The sequence below is a fragment of the Sinohyriopsis cumingii genome, chromosome 3 (assembly GCF_028554795.1).
Source record: "Sinohyriopsis cumingii isolate HCF-2022 chromosome 3, ASM2855479v2, whole genome shotgun sequence".
Lineage (NCBI taxonomy): Eukaryota > Metazoa > Mollusca > Bivalvia > Unionida > Unionidae > Sinohyriopsis > Sinohyriopsis cumingii.
The window spans coordinates 43,626,137-43,639,917 of record NC_142963.1 but is presented as its reverse complement, the minus strand read 5'-3'; the positions used below and the strand labels follow the sequence as shown (position 1 = coordinate 43,639,917).

Genomic DNA, 13,781 nt, shown 5'->3' with positions numbered 1-13,781 from the left:
TGCTTCTTTTTATTTCAATAATTGTTAGATATGCAATGTACATTATAGATTTTTCATATCTGTCCAAACCCTAATCAAAACCATCTTTACAGTTGATATTATAACTGAGCCCTAATAATGTTAACACGTAGCACCTTAATAACAATAGAAGTACCTCCAACTAAAAAAGACACATTTTAATACTGGAGAAAATAATTATTGTAACTGAAAGAAGTGAAAAAGAGCAGACCACTTGCAAAATAGCAGTTTAAACATTGGTAAGACAAATTTAGGGTGTCATAAAAGAAATTGAGTAGTTCAGAAATGATTTCATATTCTTATGTGTACATGTGATCTTCAAATATAAGTGCATGTATATCTTTGTTGCTATATAAAAAAATTCAGATGAATGCATAAAATATTTTAGCAAGAACAATTAATAAACAATACAGCGATTGTGATTAGTTTTCTTTAAATTGTTCTGAAACTGGACCTTGGAAACTAGTCTTTATGTGCAAACCTGTTATGAAAGACCCAGACCTGTCTTGAGAGACTTTTTTGGGTATATGGGGTGGCCTCACATAACAGGTTTTACTGTACAAGTTTATACAACCAACAATGTTGTTGCAAAAAAAATTGCCAGATGGTATATTTTGTGGCCAATAACACTGGTCAACAGTGAAATCATTACTGACTTGAAAAGGCCCTAATCTGTAGTATTTTGGTGTGCCGAACACGAATATAACCGTGAAAAATTTTTATTGGCTCTCGTTTTGAAGATATTCATATACCTCATTTTCTATGTTTCACTGTGTAAATTTCTCCAGTAGGACTGCAGCAACATCCGGAATAATGATGTAACATTGCATAATACCATCATGCTCACATCATCCACAGTTGATTGCATCATTTTCTGATGCAATGCAATACTAATGCCATGCGGCTGCTGAAGTAAGTTGACGTCAGCAGTGTACTATACATGTGTAGGCCTATTATACTAATGCCAGGCGGCTGCTGAAGCTGACGTAAGCAGTGTATTATATAAAGCCCAATCAGATAGGTTCAGCATTTAAAATATTTTAGACGTTGTGCGAGACAGTTCAAGCTACTGTTACATAAAACTTATTATTTTATCCATTTACGTACAATAAAGAACAGTAATGCCTCGAAAGTGTGTTAATACCGCGGACAATTTTTGCTATATTTGTGGGGAAGTGACATTTGCCAACCAGAAGAAAAGTATCAATTCTCAAGTGAAGAAGGCATATCATCTTTACTTCGGATGCAAGGTTGGTGACCAAGACAAGCCTTGGGCTCCGCATATATGCTGTGCTACATGTACAACACAGCTTTCACAGTGGTTGAATTGCAAAAGGTCATCAATGCCGTTTGCAGTCCCAATGGTGTGGAGAGAGCCAAGCAACCACCTAAATGACTGTTACTTCTGCTTGGTTCCTCCTCTTTCCGGCGGAATAACGAAGCGAAAGAAGTCGAGAATAGTCTACCCAAACATTCCGTCTGCATTGAGACCAGTTCCACATGGTGAGGGACTTCCTATTCCAGAACCTCCAGCAGAATATTCTCTTGATTCATCTGACAAAGACAAAGGTGAGTCGACCTGTTCTTCTCCTGGTCCATCAGCATGCAGTGATCCAGATTTTCACTGTGGTGCATCATCAACCCCACACAGAATAACACAGGAAGAACTAAATGACCTGATTCGTGATTTGGACTTATCAAAGAACAAGGCAGAATTGCTAGGATCAAGACTCCAACAATGGAATCTTCTAGAAGAAGATGTCACAATTACTGCATATCGAAAGCGCCACCAGCAATTGGAGCCTTTCTTCAGAAAGGAAAGTAATCTGATATTCTGTTCCGATATTGAGGGCCTCATGAATGCTTTAAAAATCACTCATGACCCACAAGAATGGAGACTATTTGTGGACTCTTCGAAACTGAGTCTCAAGGCTGTGCTTTTGCACAATGGAAACATTCTTCCATCTATTCCAGTAGCGTATGCTGTCCACATGAAAGAGACATACGATAACTTAAGGCAGCTACTGAATTCCATTGAGTATAACAAGTACAGCTGGCACCTCTGTGGTGATTTGAAGGTAGTTGCCCTTTTAATGGGACTGCAGCAAGGATATACAAGATACATGTGTTTCTTATGCGAGTGGGATAGCCGAGCAAGGGAAATGCACTACATGAGGAAGGAGTGGACTCACAGGCAGAATGTAGCCATTGGAGAGAAGAATATCCAACACCCAGCTCTGGTTGAGGCTCAGAAAATCTTGCTACCACCCCTTCACATCAAACTAGGTTTGATGAAGAACTTCGTGAAAGCCATTGACCGGACTTTGCCAGCATTCCGATACCTGCATGAAAAATTCCCTCGACTCAGCGAAGCAAAGATTAAAGAGGGAGTTTTTGTGGGTCCTCAGATTCGAGAGCTTTTCAAAGATGACCGGTTCAACAACTTGCTGGAAGGTGACGCGAAACAAGCATGGAATGCTTTTCGCCTAGTTTCTACAAACTTCCTCGGAAATGTTAGGGCAGAAAACTATAAGGAACTAGTAGAAGACATGTTGATGAAGTATAAGAAACTTGGCTGCAATATGTCTCTAAAGATTCACTTCCTTCATTCCCATTTGGATTTCTTTCCTAGCAACTGTGGTATTGTTAGTGATGAACACGGCGAACGTTTTCATCAAGATATCGCAACAATGGAACAAAGATACCAGGGAAAATGGTCCACTACAATGCTGGCTGACTACTGCTGGACACTCCTCAGAGATGCTCCCGAACAGCTGTACAAGAGACAGGCGAAGAAATCTAAGATGTAGTCAATGACTTGATTTTTTATAGGTAGGCTATTACAGTTGACCTTTTACTATTGGAATGCATTTCGTTATGTAAACATTAATTTCTTGCAGATTACAAAAAAACTAGAGCCAATTTTGCAATTTGACTGTCATATTCGTGTTCAGCACATAAAAATTGATAAGAATTGACTAATTTTATTTCAGTAACATGACTTTTGTAAAAATTTGTTGTCCAGTGTAAGGAAACAAACTGCATTTTGCAACATTGGTGAAGTCCAGCATAATCCCTGAATAAACTTTTTACATATTATTTTTCATACTATTAGAAAAAATAATTTTCATGTAATAAAAAATACATGTATATGAAATTTCAGAAGCCACATGATGATCATGTTATATCTGAATTCCTATTTAATGGAGCATGCTATAGTAAAGTCAAACTGTATATATCTTACAAACAAAAAACGCTGAAATTCTGATTTCACATTACATATATCCTATTTTTCTTTCTGGTCCCTCCATAATACAAAAAACTTGCCAAGAAAAATGTCTATATAATTTAAAACAATGAAGGCATATTGTTGGTTCTTTTCTCTGCCACTAGTTTATTTTTAGTGCTGCGCGTGGTCCATTAGATCTTCAAAATTGTGTGTAAATGAGGCAAAAATGCATTCACAACACAAAACAAAAACCCTTGTTATTGATGAATGATACTTCTTGAAATGAATCCACCCATCGAGTTTCATGACTGTAGATAAAAGTTTCATAGAACAGGAAGTATTTTGACAACAACAATAATGCCTTCAGAAACATCATACCAATCTAAAGTCTATGCTCTACAGGTAAACCAAGAATTCTATGTAAGGTAATGTTGACAACAACTTTAATGCCTTCAGAAACATCATACCAATGTAAAGTCTATGCTTTACAGGTAAACCAAGAATTCCATGTAAGGTAAATTCCATGTAAGGTAATGTAGCACATGGTCTGCTAATCCATGATCCAAGTGAGTTGATATTCAAAAGCATGATGAAAATAGGTCATTGCGATGTATTTTTCATGTGTAAATACAAGTATTCAAAGTGAAATCACTTATACTTGCAAAACTGTGATTAATAGAGCCTAAAGACCAAATATAATCATGCAAGCATGACGGGTCGGTCACTAGTACCTACATTTGCTTGTGATGAATCGTGAACCACAGAATGAGGATAACAACTGCCATCAGTTTTTTTACGACTAAATATAGCATGATAATTGCACTCTGTAATGTAATTGGGTGTGAAGACATAAACTGATCTCCAAAGAATGCAGAAAAGCACTGTGTTCACAAGATTGTCTCTGATTTTTATTCAGCCTGATACTATTTTGAAAGTAAAGCAAGATAAGAGCAGGTACCATTATCTGGTAGTACCATTGTGACAAAGAGATCATGTGCACAAAACTTGGCACTACTATATGAAATAATTAGGCAGATTCCACCTGGAATTTAAGCTGACTCCAGGCGGAATCTGCCTAAAATGTTAAAAATCTATACATGGAAAACTGGAGAAGTCAAAGATGAATCCATCTAGAGTCTGTCTAACTCTAAGATGGGGGGCTGAGTGGTCTAAAGTGCTCTCTGTCATGGATCACTGCCATTTCACCTCTGTCTGCATGGGTTCGAGACTCGGGCTCAGCCAATGTGGATATGTGAGAAAGCTTGCCGGTAGCTTCTCATGGGTCGGTGATTCTTTCCGGGGTTTTCACAGGTTCTTCCTCCATCATTAATACTGGCCGCCATGTATAGCCTATCTTGTGCTGAAAAATGGCATTAAACCCTATAACAACAACAACAACAACAACAACAACATTTCTAAGATGGACTTTTGTCAAAATTCCTGCTATACAATGCATCTTTGGGCATAATTTTGGACTTGGTTGATTTTCCACCCACCATCTAGGTGGAATTAGGAACTTAGTCACTGGCATCTATTATATGAAAGGATGAATCTGGACTTAAGTTTATTTTCTTACCAACATCTAGGTGGAATGAAGAACTTTGTCATTTACATCAGTTAAATAAGGCAGAATTAGGACTTGGCTTTTGTTTGTCTGTAAAGTTAAATGACTGAAAATATAGTGATATTTTGTGATTGTAATATCACTGACATTTCAATAAAAATATCAATAAGATATAATAAAATGTATTGTTTCTAGTACAATATGAATGATTTTCAGCAGCATTTATATTTCCTGTTTCTGATAGCTGTAATTTTATTGTTTACTTTGGGCACAATAACTTCTTTCCACATCTTTCCTTGTTATATTTCTTTTGCAAATATTTTGTTGTTGTTGTTGTGTATTTGTTTAACTTCAATTGGATTTAACTGCCCTCAAGCAAGTTTTAATCTCGTTTTCCATTTTAAAACAGAATTTCACTTTTCTCTTGACCTGAATCTGACTTTCCTTGATATAGGCCCCTTTTTTAATATCGTCTCTGAAACTTTTTTTATAATAGTGCTCTATCTGGTCCCATTCCGCAAGAAGCTTTCTAATAAGTATTTGTTCCATTTATTGTTTAACAGATGATCACTGTAAAGAAGTTTCTGATTGGTCAAAATTTTGTACTTACCCAATGAATCGTCGCATAACAGAAACTGATGGGAATGAGTATGCTTGCTAAACATGGCAACTGGAATTTCGAGTGGGATACGAAATTGAATAACCATTTGAAAAATGTGTGGCAATGAGAATAGCTTGAATGCAAAGTTGATGGGAATGTAATTGGTCAATCTGTATGAAAACTGAATGCCAGGACTAAAATTTTGCTTTTTGTGCCATAAAGAGCTTTACAGTAGTGGCTGATGTGCTAAATAGGATAATGAATTGAACTTGAGGATGATTTCGAAGTTATATAACTCCAAACTTATTGACTTCAGAATTTAAGAATGGGACAACGTATAGCTCACTAGTGGGAATTGTTGTCAGATACCCATGTCTATCAATGATAGTCATATCTTTGCAGAATTTTCTTGAGGCATTATTGTGTATACTATCAAAATATTCAAGGCATGTTAGAATTCAGTGTAAAATAAGAGTAATTTTATCATGATAAACTTTTGTCACAGCTGCTTATGGAACAAGGACTAATTCAAGAGACCACAACAGCATCATAATTTGCACAATCAAAAATCAAGTCTACAGTACAAGCGATATAAAGCCAGCTCCTAGCATTTCTTCTTTTCATAATCAATGTCTCAAATGAATGCTTTTCTGCAATTTTGCATTATTTTCACAGTTTACTTTTTCAGTGCAGATTAATATTTTATATATGTTTATGTGTTCACAGATGCCTGTGCATATGTTCCAGGCTTGATACTTTGATTTTTAAAATCACTTAATTATTTAGTGTCAAGCCATATTCTTCACATTGTGTGGTATATACTGTATACATTCTACATAACAGAAGGCCTCAAGGTAGATTAGTTCTGTAAGTAATTGAGTTACCTTCTCTAAATAAAGTTTTTATTATTATTAGTATTATTACTATTATTATTATTATTATTATTATTATTATTAACTCCCATATCTCTTGCCTTGGATGTCACATAATTACAACATCTGTATATTTTTTTTCATGCACACTAAAATATCATTTTGGTTAATAATGTCCTGTTTAATTCATATCCATTATTTCTTTGAAACCTTCTGAAATGTCTGAAAAACTATTGAAACTTCAGCAAAATACTATATAATGATCAAAATTTGAGTGAAATCTCAAGAAAATTTTAGCCAAATTTTTTGTGAAACCTCAAAAAATATTTCAGTGAAATTTTAGTGAGATCTCACCACAATTTCAATAAAAGTTTTGCTCGAAATATTTGTGAAATGTCACCAAACTTTAAAGTGAAATGAAAAAGACTTAAGTGATGCCTTCATGGAATAGGTGTTGTATGCAAGAAAGAAAATGAGGAGAAGAAAAACCTAAATATTATTGATAATGTCTGTGAAAATAAAATTTATGATCCATTTTAAAAATTATTGTGAATATTTATCATTGATTCCCAACAATTGATCATTCCACTGTCACATGTATTTACGTTTAGAAGTCGGGTCCAGTTTATAATTGTTCTGCCCTTTTTAATTATTTTTTCCAGTTAAATGATGTACATGTATTATTTTGTTGGCCAAAATGTAAGTTGATGGAATGAGTAAAATGTTGAAATAAACTTTTTATTTCCTGTAAATTATCCACAAATTTGTAATCCAATGCATTTAATAAACTATCTAAAGAATGGATTAAGTTGTGTTTGGTTCTGGTTTTAATTTCACTAGATGGAATCTTTTTCCATGCTGAAGGCATTTTGCTTGCAGCTCTAGGAGGAGTTTATTTCTAGGTGAAATTTCTGCAAGATGGTCTAACATTTTGACATTTTCATTATTGGATGGGGTTTCTGCAGGTATTTCCATCTAATAAGGCAGAAGTAAAGATTCCACCTAGTAACAGACAGAGTAATTTGCATATTTTGAGCTATATTCCACCCTGAATCTGCCTAAAAGTGATAATAAAAGGAATCTAGGCTAAATAAGTGGAATAAACAGATTTTGACTAGTAGACAGAATAAACAAATTCTGCCTTTAGGCAGAATAAACAGAGTGCTCCTAGTAATAGACAGAGTAATATGCATATTTCAGGCCATATTCCACCCTGAATCCACCTAAAATTTATAATAAGTGGAATCTAGGCTTTAGGTGAAATTGGCTTTAAAATTCCACTTGGAATCTGGTTAAAGTCAGGGCGAAAGTTTTCATACAGGCATTGCCATCTGCTATAGTTAATACTGAGTGAGCTGCAAACAGTTGCAGAGCTATATGCCAAACATTTACATTGGCATCTATGGCTAACAACAAAAACACAGAAATCGGGAAATATGTCTTGCTTAAATGTCCAGTCCAGTCAAAGATATTAAGAACAAAATCTGGACTGAATGAAGGCCAGTTTATGTCTGGCTCTAATTTACAATGTTTTAGAGTATAAATATAAGACAATACAATTATTCTCCACTTAGCTAAGAAAAATGATCACAACCTCATGCATGATGATCTTATACGTACCTGTAGGTTTGAAGCAGGTTTTGAGGTAGGTATTATAATTTGAATTTGTTTGTAGACTACCCTCAGTGTACAAACTGACCAGCAGAGTGCAATTGCCATCTTTAAGAGAAAAGCCTTGACATGCTTGTTGTGCATCACAGGTCATTCTACAGCTTGTGGCATTAGATGATAGAGTTGCTGGTAAGCTGGAAATATCTGGTACAATCTTTCCAAGATATAACTTGTAATCGCAGGCAGTACCTGTCAATTAGAGATAAATGAAAATACACATTTAATTAAAAAGTTAAATACACTATTAAAGTTCCATGAAATGCTACGTCATGCTTTTTTCAGTGTTAACAGTTTGCACAATAACTTAAATACTGACATGCACAACAATTTGTAATCAAGTTAATTCCAAGGAAAATGTCAATATCAGTGGTATGTCTTGCACATATCTCCCGTGTGGGAGAGACAAGACAAGACAATAAGATGATTTTCAACTTTGAAGTTTCTTGCCAGTAATGCCCTGGAGGACAAAAATGCATATAAACTGAAAGGGCAAACAAAAACTACCTATGATAATGTTGCCAAATTGTAAAGCTTTGTTTTGTTAAAATAATGCAATAATTAAATAATGCAGTATTAATTATGATTCTCATCCATTTAACATCCTACACTTCTCTGAATAATGTGTTCAAATTAAGCTAAAAAGAACTGCACTTGGCATTGTCCTGGCAGATAGGTCACAAGATCACTTAAAATAAGCCAGGCATGAAAGTGGAGTATCTGTGGACTCCTGTGTAGAATGCAGCCCATGCTGAGATGGAAGGTCTCTGAGGTATGGTCCTGGGCTGGTCTATAATAGGAGTCTAGAAAGTTGCTGAACCATGACCATTGGGGCCACAAATGGGCTATCAAGAGATAAGCAGTGTAAGTAATGACTTTAGAGCACCTGCAGAATAATTATGAAAGATGGAAAGGCATAAGCCAATTGGCAATTCCACTTCAGGCTGAATGCATACACTGCCCTGGTTTTCTGAGCTGGAACATAGGAAACACACAAGTTGAGTTTGTTGCAGTTTTACACACAGTCTGAACAGGGAGTCCACTACAGATTGATGCCTTTCTAAGACAGGCTGTCTGCTAGATTTTCTTCTTGCTGGGGATAAACAAACTTGGGTAGTAATGCCCACCAAGGTAATCTCCTTGGATAGTAATCCCCAGTAAAGAACGTTCCAAACCTCAAACAAAGAGACTGGGAAATTGTCCCACCTTATTGTCTGAGGTATGACCAATGCTAGGAATACTGCTCTCATGCTGAGATTGTTTATGTGCAGGATAGATTCCTCAAGGGATCACAAACCCCAAAGAGCTATACCCTCCACCCCCAAGTGAGTACCCCAACTTCAATCTGACAGGTCTGTGAACAGATAGGAGTAGGGTTCAGAAGCTTGCATGGGGTCTTTGTCCAAAACTAGTCCCAATTTTCACACCAACTGAAATGATGGTGAAAGACTGGTCCTAAAGAAATATGAGCTGTTAGGTGATCCTTCTGTAGTTTCCTGTTAACCATGAGGAGAAACTGGAGAGGGGGCAAGCAAAGTCTTCCTAGGTGAACCAGGTGTTACGAGTCAATGCTCTTGAAATAAGTAACAGAAAAGAGTGAAGACAACAAGCTTTGTAAAATTTAACAAATAATTTATTTCCCTAGAATACGAAGTGAAAAATGAGAAATAAGAACTTATACTATTGCAAAATAATTCCAAAAATAATGCAAGAATTAAAGACACAGGTCCTAGTAATAATAAGTCCTGAATAAAATTCAAGTCCCAAAGACATCCCAAACTGAAGGTGATGATGTGTCTGTTCTGGTCTACGAAGTATTGAGGTGTCAACAGTCTCTTGTTAAATCACAGAAATATTATTCCAGGTTTTAATTCAGTGTAAATTCCAATGAATGTCTTTATCCAAGAATTTTGTCAGAGCACTTTTATATTTCCAGAGAAAAGAATCACTTGAATTCAATAATTTGATGAAAATAAGCTTCAGCTCAAACAGGACACAACATAATACAACTTAAAGTGCCAGATGTTAAAGCATGACCAGTAAAATCCTCAGAGTCACAAGGTAATATAGTTCTCTGCTTGACCTCAAGGTCACAATTAACATTTCCTGAAAACAATCATTACCTGATGAAAAATAACCTTCTTGAATGATCTAATGAGCCTTGTTTATTTAAAACATAATACCCTATAAAGTTCACTTGGGAATCTCCAAAACCCTGACCCTGATCAACACATTTACTCATTGTTTATTTATCTGAATAATAATTCAGTAAATGAGCTCATACACATAGAAGCTTTTATTACTTGTTTACCTAAAGAAATAAAAATAATTTTGAAAAGACAATCAGGTCAAACAGAAATGAACTCAATTTTGGACACGGTCAAGTCCAGCAAACAATATTACATTACAATAACATGTAATGGAATGAAATTGTTTTTTAACTAACAAAACAATTAAATTAAATATATATAACATGGGTCTTTAATGGAGTTCAATGTCCCCAAATGAGACATTGATTAGCTGACTCCACTTCATGGTTTTTAGTGCTTACAAATGAGCCAGGATACCGTCCACTCTATCCAATGGAATATGAAATTATCCCATTTGTGATGAAATTCATCCCCATGTTTATGAAAGCCCAATTTGGAACATTCTCTGATTTCTCTACATTGTGCAATAGGTACTAAGGGTAAGCAGCAGAACAGATGACACAGGAACTCTAAGAGACCATTGTCAACCAATCATTTGTCAAAATACTGCATGATAAAAATGTCCAGTGATCTTAGGTGGATGGCAACTACTCCTATTACCCTGGTAAACACTGGTCATGAGGGTTAGACCAAACAGTGGAGTGCAAAAATAGAAGACCTTCCCATCCAAGCAGAACTGGAGGTACTTCCTGTGAGAAGGGAAAATGTGAAGCTATACATCCTGAAGGTCAATAAAGACTGCCCAGTCATCCAAGCTTATGTAAATATGACCGAGATTGTTGTATCTATCTTGAAAGGTTCATCCCGTAGAAACTTAAGGTGGAAAGCTCTTTAATAAACTGAAACTCTCCTCCTTTTTTCGTAAACTTGGAGGATCCAGGAGTAGGACAGAAACTAATCATTCATTACCCTCTCTACTGCACACTTCTGTTGAAGGGACTACACTTCTTAATTAAAAACATCCAATATGATGGAACTCCATGAGAGTCCTTAACAGAGGAAAATACTCCTGGAACTGAAACAAGTATCCTCCTTTTATGACAACAAGGACACACCCATCATCTGTTAAACTCTACCAGACTCCTGAAAAATGAGATCTAGTCAAGTGCCTATGGAAGTAAATTGAAGAGAATTGTACTGCAATAGAAGGGGTAAGTCCCTAGTGAGGCCCCTCACATCCTTAGGACTATGGAAGGAACCACAAACTTCTTCCCTTGGCCTCTAAAGCAACCCTTTTAGGCAGCTGATTGGCTATAAGGAGGTTTAAAATGGGATTGTTTCCTGGATTGGAGCTGTATGTTTTTAAAAGAACTGGATAATGGCCTTTGGGTATCATCAAGTAAACAACACTATCAGTGCCTGGCTGGTTTTCACTGGCCAGCAATGAATGTGAAGGAATCTGTTGTTGATCCCACAGGTAATGGGAAGCTTCAGGAGGGTATGAGACACTACCTGGCTAGTTTTGACTGGCCAGTAGAGATTATGAAGGAATATGTTGTTGGTCCCATAGGTCCTGGGAAACTGCATAGGGGACGAGACACCACCTGGATGGTTTTGACTGGTCTGCGGTAAATATGAGGGAATGTGTTTTTAGTCCTACAGGTCCTGGGAGGCTGCAGAGCGAACAAGACCTCGGAGGAGAGACTCTGTTTAAGCAAGACCTTTAAAGTTTCCAGAGTGTAGCCAATACATCAATCTTAATGGTTACATGTCATGCTGACCATGATCGAATGTGCTGCAAAAATATCTACACAATTTTGCACCATTACACACCTGTATATAGTAAGAAACTTACATGTCATTTCAAAGTATTTAATATCTTCATTTAAAAGTAACATTAATTCTTGATTCTTAAGCATGAAATGTTAGCGGAGTATTATTGACATGCACACTACAAAAATATTAAAAAACATTGTCATTTAAATTTTGGCCCAAACATCACTTGGCATCTAGAATCTTCTTTTTTACCAATGACTCCATTTTTTTTTACTGCTGTACAATATTCTCTTTGTCTGTTATGCTGTTTATCTGAGTCTTTCCAACATCAAATATTTAGGCAAGAGCTCATGAACTCTCCCCATAGTTGTTGAGTTGAATAACTTGTGCTTGTTGCTAATTGTACTGTAATTTAATCATGCAGATGAAACTTTGTAGATGAAATGCCTTGTTTATAGAGAAACTAATAGATGTACCATCACGATTTTTCAGTTTTTCACTTTGTTTTGTTCAAGGTTCATTTCTCTTTCTGTGTGAATCCACAAAATTTATATTTACCCTATACTGACCATACTGTTATGATCTGGACGATTACCTCCAGTTGTAGTCATTATTGAGAAATCAACAGCTCTGTGAAGCCCAAAACTTTATCACAACACTACTGAGCCATTTCCTGTAAATATCTGCTTTTGTAGATACTGATAGAATATTAACTGTTAAGTAGTGGTATATGATATAAATACAGGTAGCCAAAACTTCTCTCTGTCACAAAAACCTGACATTGGGAAATAGACATCAATTCAGATAATCAGAATACTTACCTTACTGTAGGAATTAAATACTGATTTTTGGACACATTAGATAAATTATGGCCACTTGTAAGGAGTAAATTAAATTTGTTTTGCCTAAAATGCTGGCTGCATGCTAGATCAGAGGAGTGGCCACTCATGAGTGGTACATTTGTATACAAACTCTTTGGTGATAAGAAAACTGGCCATTGAAAGGAAAGGCCTACTCAGGTGAGAGGAGCCATTAAGAAGGTGACCACTAAAACTGGTTTTTAAAACAATGATTAGAAAACCAGTCTGAATTTTCCTGTCTGCTTAGTGGAAATCCTGATATTACACTAAACTTCTGTTAAGACAATTTCATATCATTTTTCTAAAGGAATTTGAATCAACATATATATAAAAAATTCTGCAATCTTCCACAGAAAAGAATTCTGTAATAGTTTGTTGCAATATATTATTATTTTCTTATGTTATTTTTATTACCAGGCTAAAATATGCTGCAGGTCTATTAGGATACATTGCATTCCTTTAGTTTCTATGTACTATGTAGTATTTGAAAAAAATATGCAAATTTATAATCATTCTTATTCAGTTACCCTTCTTGTTCAATATTTTGCATATAACTTACAAAAAGAGTGGAGTTTATTATACAGGTTAAAATGACCTTGCTTTTACTACCCTTCATAACATATCTATGGATGAATAAAATATTACCAAGATTAACACTGATCAATATTTTTGCATATTACTTACCAAAATAATACCCTGGGTTGCAGATACACCTATATGTATCTGTGTAGTAATCATCCACACAGGTCCCACTGCCACAATTCACATTCTGGCATGGGGATCGACGTGTCTCGCAGTTAGTGCCATTGTAAAATGGGCTTCTACAGGTACAGCGATAGCCATTGACAAGATCCACACATGTGGCCCCATACATGCATGGGTTGGATTCACATTCATCTTAAATATAAGAAGAATAGTATATAGTGCTGGTGAAAAAATATATTGAATCTTTCCTCATAACTGTTGTTTTCCCTACACATTCCTCAGTTTTAATTTTCCATGACACAACCTAGTAGTCTATCCAAACAGATATGGTTAAAATT

At 35.8% G+C, this 13,781-nt stretch overlaps 1 protein-coding gene across 1 annotated transcript in view; it reads right to left on the bottom strand.

The window, feature by feature from the left end:
• LOC149802771 (uncharacterized) overlaps positions 1 to 13,781 on the bottom strand; it is a 308,654-nt gene that overhangs the window by 161,564 nt on the left and 133,309 nt on the right. The window contains exons 40-41 of the mRNA XM_089953831.1: positions 13,423 to 13,635; positions 7,905 to 8,144 (exon numbers count right to left, since the gene is read on the bottom strand). Of these exons, the coding sequence (XP_089809957.1) occupies positions 7,905 to 8,144; positions 13,423 to 13,635 (453 nt within the window). The remainder of the gene's footprint in view (positions 1 to 7,904; positions 8,145 to 13,422; positions 13,636 to 13,781) is intronic.